The 24,726-nt window shown below is 38.4% G+C and overlaps 3 protein-coding genes across 3 annotated transcripts in view; 1 reads left to right on the top strand and 2 right to left on the bottom strand.

Moving 5' to 3' along the window:
* Positions 1-3,657: 3,657 nt before the first annotated feature.
* Positions 3,658-10,422, bottom strand: slc2a9l1 (solute carrier family 2 member 9, like 1). Its single transcript, XM_054616157.1, has 12 exons — positions 10,343-10,422; positions 9,044-9,139; positions 8,728-8,888; positions 8,529-8,653; positions 8,323-8,452; positions 7,877-8,025; positions 7,298-7,485; positions 7,086-7,196; positions 6,207-6,308; positions 4,879-4,976; positions 4,677-4,779; positions 3,658-4,369 (listed from the first exon to the last, which is right to left on the bottom strand). Exons 1-12 carry the CDS (start codon positions 10,364-10,366, stop codon positions 4,184-4,186), a joined length of 1,473 nt encoding a protein of 490 aa, XP_054472132.1. The 5' UTR covers positions 10,367-10,422; the 3' UTR covers positions 3,658-4,183.
* A 2,063-nt stretch (positions 10,423-12,485) lies between these two features.
* On the top strand, positions 12,486-17,556 carry psmd6 (proteasome 26S subunit, non-ATPase 6). Its single transcript, XM_054616158.1, has 8 exons — positions 12,486-12,764; positions 13,595-13,800; positions 15,195-15,340; positions 15,432-15,651; positions 15,742-15,850; positions 16,093-16,261; positions 17,166-17,243; positions 17,336-17,556. Exons 1-8 carry the CDS (start codon positions 12,620-12,622, stop codon positions 17,430-17,432), a joined length of 1,170 nt encoding a protein of 389 aa, XP_054472133.1. The 5' UTR covers positions 12,486-12,619; the 3' UTR covers positions 17,433-17,556.
* Positions 17,557-19,402: 1,846 nt separating this feature from the next.
* The window catches only part of LOC129105247 (ataxin-7-like), a 28,261-nt gene continuing 22,937 nt past the window's right edge, over positions 19,403-24,726 (bottom strand). The window contains 2 exon segments of the mRNA XM_054616152.1: positions 19,403-22,523; positions 23,546-24,692. Coding sequence (XP_054472127.1) covers positions 22,506-22,523; positions 23,546-24,692 — 1,165 coding nt within the window. The 3' untranslated portion in view covers positions 19,403-22,505.

Here is a 24,726-nt window from a genome sequence, read left to right as displayed (position 1 = left end):
GACTACTACTTTAGTCTTTTTTTTTTTTTTTTAAACAATGTGACAAGATGAATCTTCTCAGCAGATTCTTTGCATTTGCATCTCTGGCCGGGTAGCTGCTCAATGCAGATTTTTTTTTCGCCCTCAGCAGTTGATTCACGTGTCATTTTGAAAAGGTTTCTGTAACGTGTACAATGTATCTTAACTGTATATGATATAGAAACAAGGGAATATAAAGTATTGTTACTTAGCTACCTCCAGTTATGAGTCTTATTCTAATGCCGGCAACCATTTTACCAGAGTAGGGGTCACCTTTTAACAGATTGTGGGTGAGTATTTGTCACAATCCAAATCCAAATCCAAACCCAAACAAATAGTGGAGGTCAGTTTAGAGAGAGAAAATCCCCTTTCAGACAAGGAATTTGAAACATGGCTGACGTCATCTACGTCTAAATACCGGCCACTAGCAGCCAGACCAGGTGAGCTAAATTCTACCTGACAACCTGACTCCGCCCTCTGGACTCCTGCAGCGTGAGACCATGGAGGAGAAGTCTGTCCCCAGAGGCTCGACACAAGGTATTTCCCTTTTTAAATTTCCCTCCTTGTCTGTAGCCCGTTGACAGACCTCTGAATGGTAGCCCACATCTTAAATTTTGTCAAGTGATTTAAATATAACCAAATGTCCTTATGGGCTGAATATCAGGCTACCACATGTGTAAACTATGGGTATTGTTAATAGGTAATTATAAGGATCCCCACAAAAAATTGCCATGATTCTAATGTGGCCAAATCAACAAATACATTATAAGCGCTATGAAATGCTTTCTACATTTGACTTCAAGTAAGTTTTCATTTGCAGAGATTTCAATCGAAATTGTCCTTCACTGAGGCCAATGAATGGCATCAGGATCACCCGCTAATTCCTCTGACATCTGCTACTCATCCTCTTCCACTTAGGCAAAGTAGATAATCATCAGACACAATGGAAGATTTAATCAGGTGGATTTTGTGGGTCCTCCTGTGCGCTAACTGGCATTGTTTCATTCAATATTCATATTCACATGGCTTGCACATAGAAGCCTGTGTAGGCCTATTCACTGGAGAAATCAACACAGTTTTTTTGCATGTCCAGAAATCATCCAAGTAGGCAGATGAACAAACTTGAGACTTATGAAACAGTGACTCATTTAATCCGTAATACATCCGACTCTGTTCACTCTTCTCTGATTTGCAGTGCTGCTAGTGAGATCAGTGTTGCCAGGCGAAGAGACAGAAGAAGAATGGCCCTCATTTCACCTTTTCTTTGCTATGCATGGGTTCACCACTAGAGGAGAATACTACTATCTTTTGGAGTCTCTTTGAAGGATAGAAAAGGCCTTGAAATACCAAAATGCCTTTTTAAAGTACTGCTTTTAAAGTTTTACAGAGCAGTGTCCTATGACATTGGTCTTCTTTTTATTCATCCAGTGAATAAACCTTAGAAATATTATTTAACATGTTTTTGAAGTTACTAAGGTACCTAAGTGAACTCTGATGAACCATATGTGGCTACAGCATAATATCCCTATACAATGGTTGAAAGAGGAGATGTCAGATTTTAATCAGATTGCTTTAATGATAAAAAAAAAAAAAAAACTCAGCATTTACACAGAATCTGATGCAATGTGATAGAAAGACATAATAATGAAATTCTATAGCAGTCCATAACTTAGGCTACAAAGTCAGTTTGTAGCCTAAGTTATCTGCCAAATTTTAAAGTACTACCAGTAAATACAGCTATGTACTTGGACTTTTTATCGACTTCATTCACCACAGTTATATCAGTATTAAATTACATAAAATCACCTATGAAGTCCATCCAACTTATTTTTCCTGATTGCTATGGGCTGCAGTTATTGTTGTTAATGTGCATTGACATGGCCTTGATTAGTGCAGAGCATCTCAGCAGAAGATTAACATCGCCACCTGTTGATGTAACAGAGACATTGCAGCAGAGGCCCAGACACACAGGTTCACTTAGCACAACACTTAAATTAATTTGTATTCTGTGTTTTATAAATATTGTTAAATATATATACATGTGCTTGTCTTAGGCATTCTTTAAATCTTTTCCAAAATCAATTTATTTTGTTGCTCTACGGCTTATCATCTGTGCACTTTTTTTTTTTCAACCAATGAAGATACAAAATGGATATACAGGGACAAGCCAGGTCTGCAAGAGTAAACCACTCACATTGTTTCTCCAATTATTCCTCCAGTTCATCCATCTACAGTGTTAACAAAGCACAGCAGGACATCATACAGGATAATCGGCCATGCCAAGACACTGCCAATCACAGCTCCCATCCCCAATGTGTTGAACTGTGGACAGAATGTGTTTGGCAGCTGAAGAAGCCCCTGTGGCTGCTAGCAGCTGCTTGCTAGTGATAAGGAAGGGAAGACCTTTAGAGACTATTTATTTAAGGCCCAAGGATATTGGAGAAAGAAGAAACTGTCCAGTATGCAATTCTGCTTCTAGTGTGTTCTTGTTGTATGAGTGTAGAAAAAGCTGACACAATGCTGTACATTTGCATAATGCATTCTTAAGCAAGTAAGACTATACATGTAGCACAATACCTGATGTACTTAAAAGAGGAAAAAGAGCAACAGCATTTAAAATACTTCAGTCTGATTCAGATTCATTAATTTACCATTTATACATTCCTCTTGCAAATGAAAAGTTGAATTAATTTACCAAAAAACGTATCAGTGCTCAACGTAATACACTCAAAGGTGTTGCTGCTTCAGCCTTACCTGGTTCGGTATGACCATTAGCATATGGTGGCTAGTCATAGCAAACTTTAGGTCAAAATGACTCTATACTGGACATTACTAAGTGAGTTTGCTGACTTGATGACTCATCTCCACTTGTGCTACTGTTACAATATTTTGGCATTTTAGCTAAATGCTAAACAGAAGTTGTAGTTTAGCATTATCCCATAACTGTCACCTGTAGCCACAGTGGCAGCTGTTCAGCAAATGTTTCTTAGTCTCACTTTTAAGAAAATGGTATTAGAGTAAAATAAAGTTACCAGTTGAACTTCAGTGTGAGCGTGACAGTGATAAATAACAGAAGCTGGCCCTGAGACGGAAAAAATAAATTGAAAAGAATGGATTTCACAATGATTTGGGACATTGTGGGACAGTTTCCATTTAATTTCATTCTCTGCTGTGGTCACAGAACAGACAGCAGAACCAAAGGGTTCAAAGGGGACAGGGGATGATTTATTGCTTGAGAGCTGAAGGAGGAAATTCTGACCTCTTAGTGACAAACATTTTGCAGCTGCAGGTGCCGTTTTATTAGCTGTGGGGTAGCTCACACAACAGCAGAGTTGCAGTGATCTAAAACTGGTTGCTTTTTTTTTTTGCAAGTGAAAACAAAAAGTTACAGAAATATCAATAAGATTGAGTGTTATTAGCTTTAATTCAGCTTGAGGTATGCAGCAAAGTAGAAATAACAAAAACAATTGGCTTTTTCATCAGTACTGTTACAATTGTATGATGAGCATGTTCACATTAGTTCTTCTGTGACTTAAATCATATGGAGGACTAGGAATTAGGAAAGAACAAAGAATAGACATCTGTGACGGGCTCCAGCACCTTGTTTCAATATTCTTTAAAAACTGGCAGAAAAATTAAGTCCTAAACATTTAATAATTAAAATGCAAGAGCAGTCAAGGTTGTTTGGACACAATTAATTCTTCAACCACACAATGTTGTGTCAACATTGCATGTGTCACAAAAGATAGTCATACTGAATGCTAAGAAAATTAAGTATTTTTGTATTGAAACATGTTATTGTATACAACATATTTTCTAATTCTTCTGAAATAATCCTGCCTTGCACCCTTAAATGTCGTGGATATAATGAGTTCTGACCTGAACTAAGAATGATAGAAATAACAGAATAAAAATACATCGGCATTAGTAGTGACATCTGTTTATGGACAATGACAGGGAATAAAATATTAAAGTTCATTATTGTTTACAGGTTTGTCTCAGTAATTTAGCTGCAGTGCTATGGAAACTTCTCTTCATTTATTGGCTGTTGCTTTGGCAATTGATTTAAAATACTTACAGCTCAAACATTGCTATTTTGGTCAAACACTGCCATTCATCATTCCTTTGTCAGTTTAAAACAACAGTCTACTATATCTGGAATGCCTCATAACTTGGTCTCCACTCTCTTTTCCTCGAAGAAGGATTTCCCACAGATGGTGCTGGCTTTGAACTCCTCCGAGATCTCCAGTATGGTCTTCCCTTTAGTCTCGGGCAGGAGGAAGAAGGTGTAAAGACAAGCCAGCAGGCACACACAGGTGAACAGCACAAAGCAGTACGAGTCCAGGGCATCCTGGGACAGACAAATCACAGTGTAAAGCACCAGAAAAAGCTTTATGTTTTAATGTTTCATGAAGGTGTTAAAGTTTCTAATGTTATCTGAAAACCTGCTACACACTTAAAATAATAGTCATTCTGTGATTTATCTTAGTTAAAATCAATGAATGAAGTGTTGTTGTACAACTCAATGTCAAAATATATCACAACAAATAATCCATACTGTCAATGAATGGATCTTGTTCACATTCAAAAGCAAGATTTGCAGTTGCTTTTACAGTGAAAACTATTCTGTTGCTTATTTTTATGTTTGTTGTACTCACAATAAGGAATGGAAATACCAGGCCCAGTACAACAAAGAGCAACCAGCGTTGCAGCCCCATGAGTACAAATGCCGCCAGTCGATCGGACTGGATGAAGATCTCACTGTGGAGAGTATCTGTGGCTCCCCCTGGGTGAACCAGAGAGACGACTCAGGTGATTCGGTTCATTATTTGTGCATCCAAACAACTTTTCTATGTGAACCAAACTGATGTAAGACACAAACCAGGGCCTCCGCAAAAGAAGATGATGAAGAGGAAGATCAAAATAACGGAAATGTATGGAACCCAGAAGCTGGAATCCTGCATGAAGACAATTTTGTATTATGTGAATATTAAGACATTCTTCTTTACAAACAGGGCAATCTAGAGCAATAAAGTATTTGCTGCCTTAATACCTTGCAGCAATCAAAGTGTTTGCATACAGCTTTATTTATAAAAAGCACATTTTCACAGCTCAAATTTAATTTGGCTCATGTGAAAAGGTCAACTTCAACTTTGTTTGCAGTATATTTTCACTTCAACTTAAATTTGAATTAAAGAAAAATAATTTCCCACTTACCCTATGTGGGGTGAAGATAGTTTTACCTGCAGAAATGTTGAGGTAACAGTTTCTGAGACTTCTGCCTCAACCCAAATAAAATAGAGGTAAACTGGCATTTAATTTGTGGTAATATAAGGACTATGTCTTTGCTAGAAAGTAGTTTCAGTGAAAACACAGTATAGTCTGTGGTGTGCTGCTTCCTTTATTATTTAAAACCAGGATAATGATGCTGGGAAGATTTTTTGCTGTTGAATTTATATATTTTTCAATGCTGTGAGTACCAGAAACTAATTTCTCTTAATTTCCATGTATCTGGATAAGGGCAGGTGTCTTAAAGTAAAATATCTCAAAGCCTACAAATCTGCATGCCTTGACACTAATGTGTTGTCATTTGGGTGAAATGACTTGACTGCCAACTGGAGTCCTTAGGGACCCCACAAGTAAACTACTGTAGGACACAACCATTATAGCAAAATGTTATGTAAAGCTAAATGTCTTATTCCTTCTCAAACATTATTAATTAGCTAATAAATATCATCAGAAAAAACATATTATTTAAGGGAAATTAGTAAAGTAATTTAGATAATTTTTAAATTGTAAATAGACAGAGTACATGAGGAAATCTCTGTCTGTCTCCTTCAAAATTAATGGCAGAACATTTTATCTATCTCGGCTATTTTATCTATTCAAACTGCATAGGCTGCATTTGGCTGCTTTGGGGCCAATTGGGGTCCCCCACAACCCCATTACATCGTTATTTAAAAATGTCATAAAAAGTCACAAAAGGGGAAACAATAGTATGAAGTCATTAGGAATAAAATTGATTGCCAAAATCATGAGAAGTTGGAATGATAGAATAAACCACCTGTGAGATATGGAAAAACTCTGGGGTCTGCAGGATGGTAGGATGAGGTTTTAAGTACATTGAATATATTTTAACCTCTCACATGGCTACATCTGTGTCAGTATTCAAAGGGAAACAGGTTTACCTTCACATTGAGCGTGACAGTGACCAACACCAAGCTGGCAGACATGAAACCATAACCCCCCCAGAACAACGGCCTCCTCCCTATGTGTTCAATCAGCAGCCCCTGGGAGAGGGAAAGGTGCAAGAAAATAAATTACGACCTTTGAATGTGCTGAACACAATGTCAACTAACTTCAATGCTTCTGTTTTGTCTGTTTACACTTTGCTCTTAAACCCAACAACAATTTTGCATCCACAGTTTATACATCCTACATGCCAATCATTTAAATACAGTCAGCCATCTCTCAGGAGTGTGTAAATGTCGACTACGTAAAGGGCTGATGTTTGACATGTAGGCTCTGACCTCATCACTTGCCGAAAGATAACACCAAGCTCAGCCCAGCGGGGAGTAGGGAGAGACGACAACCTTCTTCCAAGGTGCACGTACTGTTGACTGAGAGGCTACAGGTGGATGCTGGGATGGCGGTGGGGCTTTTGAAATGCTGTATGAACAGCTGCATTAGCAGCAAGTGACAGTATAGCTTTAAGGTGAGTTCAGCAGGCAGGGCAGCACCATGTATATAGTATGTTACAGTGTGAAGTGTAGCAGAGGACTCGAGATGACTGTCTGCATTATCTTGTCAGCTATGCATTTGCCATGATTATTACTTAAGTTGTTTTTTCCCCATACCTCTGTGTATTTCAGGTGGTAAGAGTACCACATACAGAAAAATGATAGCAGTGGCAACCATTCAAACCAGTGCTAACAGAGGCTGAGCTAAACAACCAAAAAGTTTCCCACAGTATCTAAATTAACAGCCCCGGAAGGAAATTAGAAAACAAAAGCAACATTTCTGTGCTAAATCAAGAGAAAGATGAAAGAGCTGAGAGAGTTACTCACACAGAAGATAGAGGTGATGATTTGAGATACTCCAAGACCAAGAGTAACATAGCGGATCTTGTCTTCTGGTACACCTGCCTTCAGGAAGATGTCGAAAGAGAAGATATTGATCTGGGAAAGATAGAAGCAATGATTTGATTCTGAGAGGTTACAACATTCATTGTTTGATGCTAAAATTATCACGAAAAAAGGCATTTAAGTTCCATCCTCACTGCAGGAATGCCCGACAGCTGGTTGCAGCAGTAGACGGTGGACATGGTGAGAAGCTGCCATCGGACGGTCCGATCTCTGAGGAGTTGCAGAGCACTTTTTTGTGGGGCTGACTCAATGGCAGCCTGCTCAGCCATCATCTCGTCCATCTCCTGTTTGTAGTCACCTTGGCCCCACAAATTCTGGAGAGCTGGGATGCAGAGACACAAAAACTGAGAAATGTGCACCTCTGCTCACATGAAAACACTATAGATATATTGGAATGAGTACAGAGTGATAAAAAATTGTAATGTTTTGATAGTGTTAAGTCAGAAGCTAACAGTCTGACAAAGGCTCTATAATCCAACATGTGTTGTAAACCAAAAACCACTATACATAGAATTCTTAACATTTTAAAACGTAACATCAATTTCACTGTCCCTTAGATGCCCTTACTTCAAACAAAACCAAACTCTTTAGCAGTTAATTGTTTTGTGGACATTAGCTCATCCTCGAATATTCAAGCAGGACACTCTTTTGTGTTTAATACTGAAACTGTGTTTTTGATTAGGTACTGCAGGATTATGGGGAAATATACAAACCTTTTTTGCACGCCTTATCATAACCTTTCTCTATTAATAAGTATCTGGGGGCCTCGGGGAGAAAAGGCAACACTATAACCTGAACTACTGAGAAAAATGCAGGGACACAGAGGATGATGTTCCACAGCTCCTCACGACCAAGGATCTCACTGAAAAAACAAAAGGAAGTGTTGTGATCCAGCTTAGTTTAAATATATGTTTTTTTATTTTTAAAAATTGCATTCTTATTTACACTTCCTAATATTGCGCTGAAGCTATTTTTAGCACAGTTTTCAAAGCTTGTAAACTCTCTTTATCAAAATCTCCTTTAGGAGACTGTAACTCATAAATGGATTCTCCTAATAAGTTTTCATTAATATTTTGCACATGCAATATACATTGAGGTCTCTTGTCCTCTAAAACAATCAAAACTTGCTTTCTCCTATATATTGACAAGAAGTGCATACCTAAGTCCAAAAAACTGTCCAAACAGTTTACCAAGTGACAAAAAGATCGCTGCGGTCAGAGTCACGGTCCCTCTAATCTTTCTAGGTGAAATCTCCGCCAGGTACGTTACATGGGAGCTGGCCCCCAAACCTGCAGGTCATGAGAGGGTTTTAATCAGTCAGGTGACAACATGATGTGCTGTGTTAAACATGTCCTGGTGGCTTACCTGAGGAGAAGCCATACAGAATCCTTGCCACGATAATCATTTCATATGATTTAGCACCTTTACTTGTCAGCATGATCCCCGCTGCGAGAATGGCAATAGAGCTGGTGCAGATCATCGCCTTTTTCCTGATAGGAAACACATCAGTTCAAGTCTGTTTAGGTCACAGGACAGAACCCTGCATCGAGTCTCTCTTACTCACCTTCCCAGCGTGCCTGTAATCAAATTGACACTGCCAGCACCAAAGAGTCCCCCGACAGCATACATGGAAACAATAAGGGACCAGATGATCGTGATGGTCTGTGGAGGTGGAGACTCTTCATATCTGTGGTACCAGCTGCTGTTGATGAAGCGCTGAATGTACTGCGTAGAAAGTTTTTGAGGACATTTTGTAGGTTGATTGAAAAAAATGATGCTCCTTTTAACTTTTTTACTTTAAAACACGCACTCTCAGCGTCCACCAGTAACTGCCGGTGAACAATAGAATGAACAGAAATGCTGAAAGTTATGTATCTCACCGGTGATGGAGAACTCAATTCAGTACTGTGGTAGCCACTTTGAAAGCTTCCTCCAATTCCCAAAATAATGATGAGGAACAGGGCATTACCACGGGTCTACAAAGCAGAGTGAGTCAGTACACAGATGGGTATGATAGAAGTCATTTTAGCATCCTTGATTAATATAACTGTATGGGCTTCTTATTGGATTACTTCTAGATATTAGACTCTAAGGCAAAATGTAACTTCACACCTCAATCCTTTCATCCTGTATATGAATGATGGGGAAAAGTCCACAGATTGGTGACTTCCTGCTTTTGATTAGGATACTGGAAACTCTTCTTGAAGTGTGATGCTGAATCAACTAAATGAAATGTTGTTCTTTCATCACCTCCTTTAATGGAACCTATTCTATAAGAGTAATATTAGTTGTACAACAGATCAGAAACCTTTATGCATCATGAATTTACTGTATATAGCCCGAACTACATTGAATGAAAAAAACAGGTGGAATCTTTATGAGGCAAATATATTTGTGTTAAGTTACACACTAAATTGATAAGTAGCTTTCTAAATATGCTTATAACCCAATCATCCCCTCTAAAATAAGGACCACCCAGTGTGTACCTCTGTGACTAATGGGATCATCAGAAAGACTGATGATCTGTGGTAACAATATGAAATAGAAAACTGCTTTCATGATCTCAATTTTAAGCACATAAAGGGATTTGATATTTAGAAATGATTGGTTTCTAGTTGATTATTTAATAATACTTGGTAAATGCCATATAACCTATCAATGCACATTTAAAGTCAGTATGGCCCTGTTTTTTCCACACTTACTGAAACTCAAACTGTAACACTTGTTGGGGAAACTCTGTTCCCAGACTAGGATTGTTTTTACCCCACTTCTATATCTGAAAAACATCATTGATTTTGTCTTTTTCTTAGCCCTAAATGTGTTGACTGCCCGTGTAGTTTTTTTTGTAATGAATGAAAAGTTTAAAGAATAATTCAGAAACTGACAGAGCGCAATGACTCAGCTAAACTTTGGTTTGGATGAGTCGCTGAACTCAAAACTCAAAAACAACCTGCTTCCCTAAAACAACATGTTCTTTCCTTCAATTTCCTGCATTAATAAAAGTTTGTTAGGGCTTAAGCATAATGTTAGATCTATACAGAAAAAAATAGCAAGGTTTGTAAAATATTTTAACATGCCACAACATATTTTTATACTGCTTATACAATTCTTGTGAACATTTATAGGCCTACGAGTATATAAATGATACACAAATGCAGCAACATTCAGTAAAAGCCTACCAGCTGTTGTAGCAAAGTTTCCATTCTGTCTTTCCTGGCATGGACCTAAAAGTACAGACTGAATGGACCCTTTTAAGTTGTTCAGGCTGGTTATCATTAACTTTTGAGACTCCCTGACAAGAAATAAAGTAACCAATAATCATGCTGTTGACCAAACAGTGACTTTGCTTGTGTGAGAAAGTAATGTGCCCGCTGGAGTGGACAGATGTTTACTGTCCAAGACAATTAATCTGATCAAGCTTGCTTTGGTAAGAAGAATATTACTGTATATTCATTTGGAGTGCAAAAACTGAGTCTGTCAAAGACTGAAATCAATCTCAATAGTGTAAATGCATAATCATATGACGGTAGAATTTAATGGATTTCACCATCAGAATTGATGGGTTTGTTACAGACCCTTTATGGCAAATTGCATATCAAAACAATACTGCAGCCAATTCTTCATAGCACACAAAATAGTATTTGTTTTTTATGTGTTTAAATTCTTTTTATTTTTCCATACCTGATCATCCCATTGAGGGTGACATAAAGGGTTGAACCTTATCTCAGCATATGCTAGTCAAGAAACAGACATTCATACTGGAACCTGTGGAAATTTCTCATTTAGAGTTTAGTTAGATCAGGCCTAAATGTCTTTGAACTATAGAAGCATGCATACACAGCAAGAGGAAGCAAACTCCAGACAAAAACAACTTGAAAGAAACAGTGCTAACCATTAATCATGATTAACATTGAATACATGCTGTTAAAACGCAAACCATAGAAAATAAACGTGAAAATAAAGTACCGGGGAAATGATATGGTAATCATATTCACGGGTATACTGAATACACAATTTGTTATTGCTATTTTAAAAACTATGGATACGTCCCATTTCCATACCAAATTCTAATTCTGAGCAGGTTTTAGGGTTGTAGTGTGTTTACACGAGAAAATGAATAACATCAAGTATATAAACAAATGTTTACATGCATAATAAACATAGCTATAGCTATTTCTTTGTGAAGTTTATTTGGCAATGGAATTTAAAGTTACAACTTTATTGACATCCTTCAGAGCACGTATTGTATCAAGTCATGTTAGTATAAATCAGTAATTTGAATTATTGTATAGCGTTTGCAAATCAGTTTATAGCCTAGTACAGTGGTTCTCAACCTATTTTCAGTGATGTACCTCCTGTGAAATACTTTTTCAGCCAAGTACCCCCTAACCAGCGCAAAGCATTTTTGGTTGAAATATAATAATAATATGTAATACTAAGCGCTCTGCCATCAGTGTCTGATTTATTAAACTGGCAACACTGACGATTGCATTGTTGCATTGAATTCAGTTTATGAACTTACACTTATATTTTATTGAATATTTATTAAATAACAATTTTTAAAGGATTTTGAATGGATGCTAATTTTAAATATATTTTTTAAAAATCTCACGTACCCCCTGGAGTGCCTACACGTACCCCAGGGGTACACGTACCCCCATTTATTGTCTGTGTAGTTGTATAGTATGTGTATTTATTGTCTGTGTAGTTGTATAGTATGTGTATTTATTGTCTGTGTAGTTGTATAGTATGTGTATTTATTGTCTGTGTAGTTGTATAGTATAGTATGTGTATTTATTGTCTGTGTAGTTGTATAGTATGTGTATTTATTGTCTGTGTAGTTGTATAGTATGTGTATTTATTGTCTGTGTAGTTGTATAGTATGTGTATTTATTGTCTGTGTAGTTGTATAGTATGTGTATTTATTGTCTGTGTAGTTGTATAGTATAGTATGTGTATTTATTGTCTGTGTAGTTGTATAGTATGTGTATTTATTGTCTGTGTAGTTGTATAGTATGTGTATTTATTGTCTGTGTAGTTGTCTGTGTAGTTGTATAGTATGTGTATTTATTGTCTGTGTAGTTGTATAGTATGTGTATTTATTGTCTGTGTCTGTGTAGTTGAGCTGCTGCAACACTTGAATTTCCCCCATGGGGATCAATAAAGGAATATAATAATTTGAGAACCACTGGCCTAGTAAATAGGCCTGATTACTGAATATGGACACGGGTGTGTTCTCCCTCACGGCCGGCAGGGGGCGGTACACAGTAAGCAGGTCATTAAACGTGAGGTTGTGTCTTTCCTTCCCTCGTTGACTGACGCTCCGGCGGAAACAACTCAGTCCAGTGTTTTCCGTAGTCATCGTTAACTAAGGCTAGCTGATAACAGTAGCTCTCTCTCTCTGCACAAAGAAAACCCTCCGTTTGTGTCTTAGTATCTATTCTCCCGAACCAGAAATGCCGCTAGAAAACCTGGAGGAAGAGGGTCTGCCCAAGAACCCTGACCTGAGGATAGCACAGCTCAAGTTCCTGCTCACGATGGACGGACACCGACAGGACGCCAAAGTGAAGACCGAGCTCATGGACGCTATCAAGGCTAACAGTGAGTTAGCACCCCGCTGCATCTCAACGAAGTTAGCATGCTAGCTAACGCTATTAGCACACGTCAGCTAGCGTTAGCCACAAACAATCTGACTAAGGTGTTTTGTTTTTTTAACTTCGCAACAATATCATATTTAGATCTCCACTAGAAGTGATGGAGTAAAAAGGGGCTGCTTAATAGTTTAAATGAAAACTGTATTGTGTAGACGTCATAATAAAAGCTCACTTGGTCGTAAATCTATCTTTATTTTGTTGTATAGTATGTGTATTTATTGTCTGTGTAGTTGTATAGTATGTGTATTTATTGTCTGTGTAGTTGTATAGTATGTGTATTTATTGTCTGTGTAGTTGTATAGTATGTGTATTTATTGTCTGTGTAGTTGTATAGTATAGTATGTGTATTTATTGTCTGTGTAGTTGTATAGTATGTGTATTTATTGTCTGTGTAGTTGTATAGTATGTGTATTTATTGTCTGTGTAGTTGTATAGTATGTGTATTTATTGTCTGTCTAGTTGTATAGTATGTGTATTTATTGTCTGTGTAGTTGTATAGTATAGTATGTGTATTTATTGTCTGTGTAGTTGTATAGTATGTGTATTTATTGTCTGTGTAGTTGTATAGTATGTGTATTTATTGTCTGTGTAGTTGTATAGTATAGTATGTGTATTTATTGTCTGTCTGTGTAGTTGAGCTGCTGCAACACTTGAATTTCCCCCATGGGGATCAATAAAGGAATATAATATAATAAATATGCAAAAGATTTAAGCTTTTTAAACCGAGGGCTGTCACAGTCAACTGGTTAAACTGTCTTTTGTTGCTGTCTGCTTCAGATATGGCACCGTATTATGAAGGTCTGTGTAAGGACCTGAAGTGGCAGCTGGACGGTGATCTGCTCAGTAAAATGAAGAAGGCTAACGAGGAGGAGCTGAAGAGGCTGGATGATGTGTTGGAGGATGCAGAGAAGAGCCTGGGAGAGAGCGAGATACGAGACGCCATGATGGCCAGAGCTGAACATCTGATCAGAATTGGAGACAAGGTAACTCATTACATTACATATTACATTACAGTCATTGAGCAGAGGCTTTTATCCAAAGCGACTTACAATAAGTGTATTCAACATAGGTGTTAAAGAGAACTACTAGTCACCAGAAGTCATAAGTGCATCTCCTTTCTTAAACAAGCATCTAAGAGCATAAACCAGAGCAAAAGTACAGAAACAAACTAATATGAATACAATAAGTGCAACAAACTAATACGAATACAATAAGTGCTAAGTGGAAGGCTCAGAAGGCACATACTAATTGCATGAGTGCGCTTTGTTTGACATAACGTCCCCTAAAATATGTGATGAAGAACTGGCCGGTGATTTAAAAATTCTGTTGTAAGTTTATCTAACGTTTCTGTGTGACCAATCACACCTCGTCAGACATCATTGATGTGCTGTTATTGGAAGTGACTAATAGAAGTTGGCCTGTCAACAACATATTTTGTTTTCTGACCACTGAAAAGTATGCAAAGACTTGGTGTAGGGAACAGAATGTCTTTCTTCATGCAGCATGTATTGGATAGATTCGGAGTTAATGTGGCAAATCACTAGATGTACGCATCCAATTTATCAGCTTTATTATTTGTCAAAATGCACTACTCCATCAATACTTAGACTGACCTATGAAAGAGACACAGTTTTTACACCTGGCACCATTGATACTCATCTACACATAAATGTCATGGCTATACTGATAGTTTTTTTTACAGTGGTCATACTATATGATTATTTTCTATATGGTGTCATTTCTTTGTCTTTATTTCTCTTTTTAGCACAATTTGCTATGCATTTAGAGTGTGTTTGCATGCTAGGTCAATAAACAAATAGTCATAGGCTATTTTTAGTTTTCAAATCAGCTTAAATAAGCAAAATTAAAGAAATGCTTGATGAACAAAACCGGTTGTGTAACATAGCGTGCATTCCTCTGATTTCATGTGTTTTTATGTACCATCTCAAATCCTTAAAAATAATCTTTCTGTGTAAATTTGATATGCCAGACTGAACACCTTTGTGCTGTCTTCTTTGTTTACCTTTTTCTTTGAGCGCACTCGGTGTAAATCACTCACTGGTGTTTTTCCTTTACAACACCGCTTTGTACCAGAGCCAAAATCCTAGGTACTACGAAAGCATTCTTCAACAGGTTTGCCTGTCGTTGACTTATTGGCTATTGTCTCGTTACTTATGCTGCTACAATTAGAGTTGCTGTACCTCTCTCCTAACATAACCTGGCATTATAGCAAGGTGGTTTGCGGTGGGTTTTTTTTTCATCTTAGGTAAAATAGATGTATTTACATGAAATGTTCACATATAGTAGGTGTATGTAGACTGATTTTAATAGTAGCAGATTCATTGACAATGTCTGCCTTTCTCTTGTGTGTCCACAGGAGAGTGCCCTAACAGCCTTCAGGAAGACTTATGACAAGACAGTGGCTTTGGGACACAGACTAGATATCGTATTCTACCTGCTGAGGATTGGACTCTTCTACATGGACAGCGACCTCATCACACGCAACTCTGAGAAAGCCAAGAGGCACGGCTCTGATGTCTTTGTTCTCAAACATCTCCAACACCAGTCTCTGTAATCGTTTAAGTACTCATCTCTTTACCTATTTTCTATACAGCCTGATTGAGGAGGGGGGAGACTGGGACAGGAGGAATCGTCTGAAGGTCTACCAGGGCCTGTACTGTGTGGCCATCAGGGACTTCAAGCAAGCTGCTGAGCTCTTCCTTGACACAGTCTCCACCTTCACCTCCTACGAGCTCATGGACTACAAGACATTCGTCACCTACACAGTCTATGTGTGCATGATCGCTCTCAAAAGGCCTGACCTACGTGAAAAGGTAGGAGACTGAGGTTATGGAGCTAGCATTACATGTTTTCAGACACATGATGACGTTGCAATGACTGCAATGAAATGTGTTCCTCTTCAGGTAATAAAGGGAGCCGAGATCTTGGAGGTGCTGCACAGTCTACCATCTGTTCGCCAGTATCTTTTCTCCCTCTACGAGTGCCGTTACTCTGTCTTCTTCCAGTCTCTGGGTGAGGAAGCTTTTTGACCTAAGAAACAAACACAAATCCGGCCACTTGTAGGGTGTTATTTTTGCTGTTATTTCTAGTGTGGAATTTAATTTGTTCCAATATTTTTAATTTATGTAATAAGTCAAAATAACATTTAAGTCACAGGCATTATGTGTGAGTGGCACGATGCTGTATTATTCGTGCACTGTCACATCATGTCTATTAAATATAGACCGTAACACTTTGTTCTCTTTGTGCCACAGCCACGGTGGAGCAGGAGATGAAGAAGGACTGGCTCTTTGCGCCACACTACCGTTACTATGTGAGGGAGATGAGGATCCAGGCCTACAGCCAGCTGCTAGAGTCCTACCGCTCCCTCACCCTGGGCTACATGGCTGAGGCCTTTGGTGTCAGCACAGAGTTCATTGACCAGTAAGTCCCTTTACACCATGTTCATCCTCAGGAGACAAAGAAAATGTATCTTGAACACCAGTTTAGCCTCAATGTCACTGCAGAATTCCAGACTAAATTCCACTATCCAAATTTTTGGGGCCATCAGAGAAGCATCTTGGCGATTGAATGTCTAAAGAACTGCAACATAAGGTGTATCCTGGCCAATTATTTTCTTTCTTATTTTCTTCACCTCTTTATAGATACTAAAAGCTTAAACAGAGGGGAATCAAAAAAATTGGCAAGACTTGTTTTGTCTATGTAAATTCTTAGTTGTAGACACCCCGAGTGTTTTTCAAGCATTGTGGTGGAAATTCTGATTGGGATTTATTGCCCAAATTCTATGAAAGGGTTTGTAAAAAGGTAAACCCACAAAACAACACAAAGACTCAATAAATGGGAACCAGTGAGCACAGTCGGTTGCTGTTTACTTTTCCTACTTGCAGTACTAGTAGACTCATTTTTATTGAAGAATAAAATCCTTCAGAAAAACTAATTTGTTGATAAACACACGTTCCTATAAATTCTTCAGTAAAAGTCCCCTGTCATATTATTTAAAAGCCTTTATTTTAAAGCAGCAAATCAGGAAATGTTGGGTTTTCATCAACTCTCGCTCAGGAGTGGAACTCTCTTGTGGGGAGGACAATGCGACAATGGGTTTTGATAAAATGTTCAGAATGTGCCCACACGCTGTCCATTTCACCTCAGCATGTAATCTGTCTTATTGGAACACACATCAGCATGTAGTCTGGTTTATCGGATCTCAACATCTCGAGCGTACAGACTTGACAGTTAATGGGTCCTGGCATGATTGGATGAAAAAACAGTGTAACTGCAGTCTCAGTCACAGATTTTTGTTCTCGCTAAATTTCCTCTTCTTCCTTAGGGAACTCTCCCGATTCATAGCCGCTGGACGTCTCCACTGCAAAATTGATAAAGTGAATGAGATTGTGGAAACCAATAGGTAATGTTACCATTCTTCAAAACTCCATACTTCTACAAATGACTCTATAAATAAAGGCAGAACTAAATTTCTCTTTGGTTTCTTCTTTTCAGACCTGACAGCAAAAACTGGCAATACCAAGAAACCATCAAGAAGGGGGATTTGCTGCTGAACAGAGTCCAGAAGTTGTCGAGAGTTATCAACATGTAACCATGGTAGTCATATTTTTATGCAAGGGGGACTTGCATCATTCTTCTTGGTATACCCAAACCAGTTATTTGTCTGACAAAGTGACTCTTATATTGTGTATATAATAAAATTTGTTTAACTGTTGACATTACATTTCTCTAGGCTGTTTTTTTATGCGACCAAATCAACGAGATCTGTGGCAAGGGGCATCATGTTTTTCGGGTTGTTTGTCCATCCATCTATACGTACTTCTGTCCATATGTCCATCTGTACGAACATCAGTCAGTCCCTTCTTTGATCGTGTTACCTAAGGAACGCCCGGAGGTAATTTCTTAAAATTTGGACTCGAGTATGACCACATATTGGTTACTGTGACCTTACATCCGTCTCATTCTAGTGAATGCACTCCCTGATCGAAGAGTCATGGTATTTCAATGGGGCCTTTCTGGTTAAATAGAGAATAAATATAAAAACTGAATACGATATCTCGGGATTGACTAAAGGAAATTTCATCATATCTGGCTCTAGGGAGGGGTACTGAAACCCCGGTATTACATTTTCACTGGTGCTAAATCATTTAAAGTGGCCCTATTATGCTTTTCCACTTTGACTTTTTTCAACATACTATACTATGACTTTGTTATGACTTTTTTGGACATACTATACCAAGAATTTTTTTGACTTGCTATATGACTTTTTTCAACATTCTATACCAAGACTTCTTTATGACTTCTTTCGACATACTATATTTCTTTTTTTTGAAATGCTATAGTATGACTTTTTTCAACATGACATGCTATGCTGGCTGGTCTGTCAAAGCACTTTGTAAACCTTGTTTTTAAAAGGTGCTATATAAATAAAGTTATTATTATTACTTTTTTATGACACTTTTTGACATGCTATACTATGACTTGTTTTGACATGCTATAGTATGACTTTTTTTACATACAATAATATGACTTTTCAACATACTATACTATGACCTTTTTAAGATTCTTTTCGACATATACTACGACTTCTTTCGACATACTATAATGTTACTTTTTTGACATGCTATACTAAGACTATTTACATTTTTTTAGGAATACTATATTATGGCTTTTTTGAACATGATATGCTATGACTTTTTTAAACATACTATCAATAACTTTTTTTGACATGCTCTTCTATGACTGTTATGACTTTTTTGGACATACTATACCAAATTTTTTTTATTTAGTTTATCATGTCATTTAAAAAAATATCTAGTTTGTCGTAAAAATGTCAGCATATGCTTAAAATGTCATAAAAAGTGTAAGTCATAGTAGAGAATGTCACTAAAGTCTTATTATAAAGTATGGCATAAAAATGTCATAGTGATTGTATGGCAGGCAATGAAATGTCAATTGCTTTTTTTTATGACATACTGCATTATAACTTTCTTTATGACATTCTATTCTATGGCAATGTTCATGGTATACTAGAGTAGAACTTTATGACATTTTATGAAAGACTATTACTAATACTAATATTGATTTTATTTTAAATTACATTATACTATGACTTTTTATGACATATTGTATTACGTACTACACTATGACATTTATATTTTATTAGTTGAAACTTCAATTCTTGTGAACTAGATATATAAAGAATGCCTTGAAGGTGTATAAACATCCTGTTGGAATTCAAGGATGAACTCATAAGAATTTGGTGCTCAGAAGTGAAAGACCAAGGTCACTGAGACCTAACAAACAGATTTTTGACCATAACTCAAGAATTCATATGCTAATTATTATAATTTCACACAAATTTCTAATAGGATAAAATGATGAAGCAATGATGTTTTGTACAGCCACGGATGTAAACTGCAACTTGACTGGTTGGTAGAGGCATACAACCTGAGCGTTAATTCTAATTTAATTTAGAAAAGAGGCAGAGACGTCATTTCATATAAATAGCAGTATAAATTATTTTATTTACAGAAACTTGTTACAAAACAAATATACTATACAATCTTTTTTCTTTAAATATTAATTCTAACCTATGTTTTGTTCATGAATTACATAGCAGCCAATACATAAGTCCAGCTGAAAATGATTTTGATAATGTATACAAAAAAAATCTATACACGCTTTTACATAGTATGAATGGTGGATTTATTTTTTTCCTCCCAAACACGAGTTGTATTCTCTCTCACTTTCACATTCCAAGTCAATGGTGCTATAAAAAAAAACATCCTCGCAATGTTTCCATCTACTGGGAACAATGTTAAGATGTCAGTGGAGTTTGAGGGTAAACAAAACACTTGATTGAAGGTTTATACGTAAAAATCTCAGTAAACCAGAGAGGACTTAAGCCGCACACACTGAGGCTATCAAAATCTCCACGTCTTGTCTGGAAAACTTTTGACCCCTCCCTCTCCCCCCCCAAAAAACACCACCAACAACACAACACTAGAGTGTTTCATACTGGGCGACTGACAATCTCAGGTTTTACCATATTTAGGGTTCATAGGCAGATTTAAAAGCAAACGCCTAAATGCTTCCAACATTCAAGTAAGGTAAAACAACCCAAAGAATACTGTCCTCAAACAGTCAGGGTGAAACAAATTCAGGCACTTTCTTAATTTCATATTTTCTTTTAAAAGCTGCAAACTATTTCTTTAAAAGCTGTGATTGAAATTACTTGTTTGGCAACGATGACGCTAGGAGTTGGACTGTTAGTTTGTTCCTCTTCCTTGCAATGATTGCTTAAGTCCCTCCCGCCTTTATAAAAGAATGCAAGTGTTTCAATTGTGAAATGTGTTTAAGGTCTACAAAGTGTGTGACTGAAAAACTTCATGGAAACTGGTTAGACAATGGGCACAGCTTCAAGCCTGCAGGACGTTTCAAAATCACAGGCTAATTGGGTCATATAGTAACTTTTGTGTTGTTGTGTTGATTCATAGGCAACGTAAAATATCTTGTAAAAGCACATGTGATTGAGACCTTGAAAAGTGAATAAAGGTATCCTGTCATACAGACACATGCTACAGTGGCATAACTTCACCTTTGATACTATAAGGATCTCAGTACATGATTCATGAGATGCTTCAGCTTCTACATATAGGCATATTGCATTCTATAGACTTGGCAGTGAACCACTTCAAATAAACAAGTTCTCGGACTTGTTATCTTTTTTATTTACTAAATAAATAATTTCTTTTTTTTAAATATTTTTAAAGATTGTACCAAAAATTCAGCGTGTAAGAAAAATGCCTGTGCAAAAATACATGTTTCACTATGTACAATTTAACAAAATATGTATTCTCAAATAGGGATACCCCAATACTTGTTTGATACATTAGGCTACAGGAAAAAAAAGCTAAATTAAGAATAATCTTAAAAAATTGTCTCCTACTTTTCAACACTGACATCACTGGAGGTTCCATAAATCAACAGGTGTTGCCAAAAGTTTAAATATGTCCCGTGAAGCCATCTGCATGAATCTCGCACCATTAAACCCACTCAAGACCACTAAAAATAAGCAAACATCCCGACAAGTATTGCCTGATTTAAGACTCCATTTTGACAAAGGAATAGAGTATAATGCCTGGCTATCCGTTCTACTGTGACAAAGTTTTTCTCAACACATACCAACATAGTGTTACGGAGAGGCATTGAAACTGTAACACCCAGTGCTTGGGTAGTGGTTACACAGAGGAGGGACAATCAAACCCACAGAAGACAGGTGACGTGCATAAAGTTTGCTCCAGTTAAGACGTACCATACCTGATTCCCTATGTAGGAAAAAACATTACAATTCACATCTGCCCACAACAACTGTGGATTTCAGCTGAATGGTTAAAAAGTAGGTAAGTTATGGCAATAATATTAAAGTTTGCACAGATTCTCTTCATATCCACACAGGAAATGCACCATGAACGCTTTATGAGCAAGACTGCTCACCTTTTTGTTTAGATAAAAAAAAAAAAAAAAAAGTAGTTGGCAAAGCTGATAACAGCCTTAGGCTAGCTTTGTGACAACCAAGCAGTGCCTGTGGGGAAAATAGTTTTATTTCTGTTCACAGTTGGGGGTAGGTCTACTGTGGCAATCATTTTGAACAATGAAAAGATTCAGAAAATTAACGGCTGTCCTCAAGACCAAGTTATCTCTCTGACAAAAGATTCAATCATATGGGCACATCAGGCGTCCTTTTCACATTTGAAAGCACAACTGTCTTCTCCACATCTACAAAGACTCTTTGTAGTTCAGTGTAAAAAGCTTATAAGAAATCATAAAAAGGTAACACTTGCATAATTATTCTGGGTAATAAAAGAATTGACCAGATCGTCCCTACGGCTCCTCTCAGGCTACTGCGTGTAACTCGAAGCTACTCAAACGTGTCGCCAGAGAGTCAGACTAACGAAAGGTGAAACAACAAGGTGATTGTGTGTTGTTTAAGGTGTTGCAAGTAACAGTTTGCTGCTCCTCCTGCTCTCCTTCCAAGGCTTCTGAGATCAGGCGCTGGGGGTGTAATTAAGTTGGAAATTCCAGTAGTCCAGCAGAATCTGACATGAGAAAAATATTCTTACACGCACTCACATTCGCACATTCATTCTTTAACAAACAAGGAAGAGATCGGCTTGTTGTCTCCCCAGTTGCTCATGACGTGACGGCTTGTTGCGGCAGCCCTTAACCTGAACCCAATGAGCTTTGAACCGCAGTTCAAGAGACCCCTGGCTGTGGCCATTGTTCCTCCAAATTCAAGACAGGAAGACCTCTCAGAATACTGGGACAACACATGCGTGGGGGGTCCTTGGCTCACTCTTTAGACCCCTGGCACTCCACGCGTTACATACAGTGCCATTGCACCCCTCCTCCCAACACACAAACAGACACATATACACACGCACACACACAAACACACACACATGGCTTTGGGAGAAATAGTAAGGACCACATTGACTTCACTGGGCAGTCCAGATCATCTCCACCCTGAGGATTGTGGGAAGCTGAGAGTAATGTGGGTTTGATTTTAGAAGGCCTTGTGCAGTCCAGAGCAGTATGCGGACTGCTCTGGACTTTTCCCCGTCCGCCTGCCAGTTCCATACAAAGAAGCCGGACACCACTGTCAGGGACGAGCCTTTGGCTGGGGGGAAAAGGGAGAAAATAAAACAATATTAAAATTAAGCCTGTAGGCAACGGAATGTTTTTTTGTTTTACATTAAAAACTTTGATCAAAGTTTTCGAATGAAGCTTCAAATGTCCCAATATCTTTGTGACAATAAATCTTTAAAACAAAATTTCACAATTTGAATGTATTCATTGGATTAATGAAGTTTTTTATTTAATCAATGATATTTAATGAATATAACTCATCAATTGCTTGCTTGCTTCCCTTTGTGTGAAGCAAGTTGGAGAGCAATTGTTTTTTGACTGCAGTGAAAATGTTTTTGAAAGCTATATGCCAACAAAGATGTATAGAAGTATATATTTTTGTTAGATAAAAACACGTTGTGAATTTTGGATATTATTATTCTTTTATATTTTTTATTTATTTATTTTTTACAGAAAAATTCTGACTTTTGGTATTTATAGTTATAGGAAATGTTTGAACCACACGAATCAGAAAACAAACCCATGCGGTAGTCACTGGAATCTCATTCTACAATTGGATAAATGTCACAGTTCAACAGACGAGGGCAGGTCAAGTGTCCGTGGTAAGTTCCGAACTGTCAGAACAATTATTTTTGTACCAAAAAAGTTATCATTGTTAAACCTAGATAAATCCCGATGGTTCGAATGTCTTACGGTAAGTGCTGTTGTGGATGTGGATTTGTCTAAGAATACGTAATGTAAACCCCTAGAATAATCTTTTTTTTCCAGAGAGACCAATGAAAGAAATGCTGACATAGAGATTGTGTTGGCCTACAGAAGCTAGTGGAACAGGGGCCAGATCGGATGGGACTTAATGACTTGGACAAGTTGGTCAATTTCAACTTAAGGTTGGTATGAAAAGTAAAAGTTTTAGGGTCCTTGTATTGTACATGCTGGCTCACTGGCACCCTGTCATGGCTTACTAGAACACTAACATAAAACTGCTGAGATGAGACATTTATCTCAACTTTTTAAAATTGAAATGCATCTTGATTGGTACAGTACAAAACCCACCTGATGTAAATGGGAGTTGTTTGGTAAACCTGCCGTCCCTGTAATACTTCGCCCATGCTTCCCATGAATGTTGTTAATGGCAGGTGACTTGGCCACTTTGGGTCTACCTGGTCCGGGACCTCCTCCGCCCCCTCCTCCTCCCCCACCACTATTAATGCCGCTGGAGGCAGGAGAGCTTTTGCGCTTCTTGCCCTCCAGGCGTCCATCTGTGGAGTGGTGGCTGAAGTTGGTGTGGTGGTCAGATGAGGATAAGGGCTGGTGGTGGACAAAGGGTCCCAGGGAAAGGGTGGAGTCACTGCTGTTCATCACTACGCTCATTCGCTTGATGGATTCTGCAGGGCTGCCCGAGGGAGGACCTCGTGGTGGCGGCCCTGAGGAGCCGCCTGCTGAAGCTCCAGAAGGCTCAGCTTTGAGACTGAGTGAGTTAGTCCGCACAGTGGGGCCACAGTTAAGGCCCACACTGTGGACTCCGCTGTGGGAGGAAGATAATGAGGATGACGATGAAGGACCTAATGAGCCGTGGTGGTAGGTGCTCCCTGAGCTGCCAACATTCGCACAGTTCTTCTTGAAAGGGGAGGAGGAGGAAGAGTAGATGGCGTTAGAAGAGGAGGATTCAGAGGGGCCATGGGATGAAGAGACTATAGAGCTGTTCTTCCTCTTCTTCCCCGAGCTTAAGCTTGTGTTGCTACTGTTACTGTTGGCTCCACTGCCGCCCCCACCAATGGAGTTGGGGATGAAGGGTGTAGAGGAGCCAGAGGAGATCTCCTTGGGCCTGAAGGATGACGATGACTTGGTAGTGCTGCTGCTGGAGGAACGGGACTTAAGTGCCCGGCCTGAGGCTAGGGAAGGAGCTGTAGAGGAGGATGACAAGTGGGCTGAAGGCATCTGCGGCGACGAAGACACTTGTCGGGCCTGCGTAATGCCGTAGGCCGGGTGCTCAGCCCCGCCCTGTTGGGAGCTGCGGGCATTTAAGGTGGTCCCATATGAGAGCACAGACTTGCCCTCGTACGATTGGCTATAAGGAGTCTGGGGCAAAGTGGCAGGGGGGCCCAGGAAGCCTGAAGAGGGGGTGCTACCGTGGGAATTTGTGCTTGTCCTTTGGGAAGGTGCAACAGAGGAGGAGTTCTCCAAGGCCAAGGGGATTTTCCTGCAACAAGGAATAACATAATTCATTAGCTACA

The sequence above is a fragment of the Anoplopoma fimbria genome, chromosome 17 (assembly GCF_027596085.1).
Source record: "Anoplopoma fimbria isolate UVic2021 breed Golden Eagle Sablefish chromosome 17, Afim_UVic_2022, whole genome shotgun sequence".
In the NCBI taxonomy this organism is placed as follows: Eukaryota; Metazoa; Chordata; class Actinopteri; order Perciformes; family Anoplopomatidae; genus Anoplopoma; species Anoplopoma fimbria.
This window is presented reverse-complemented; position numbering and strand designations above follow the sequence as displayed.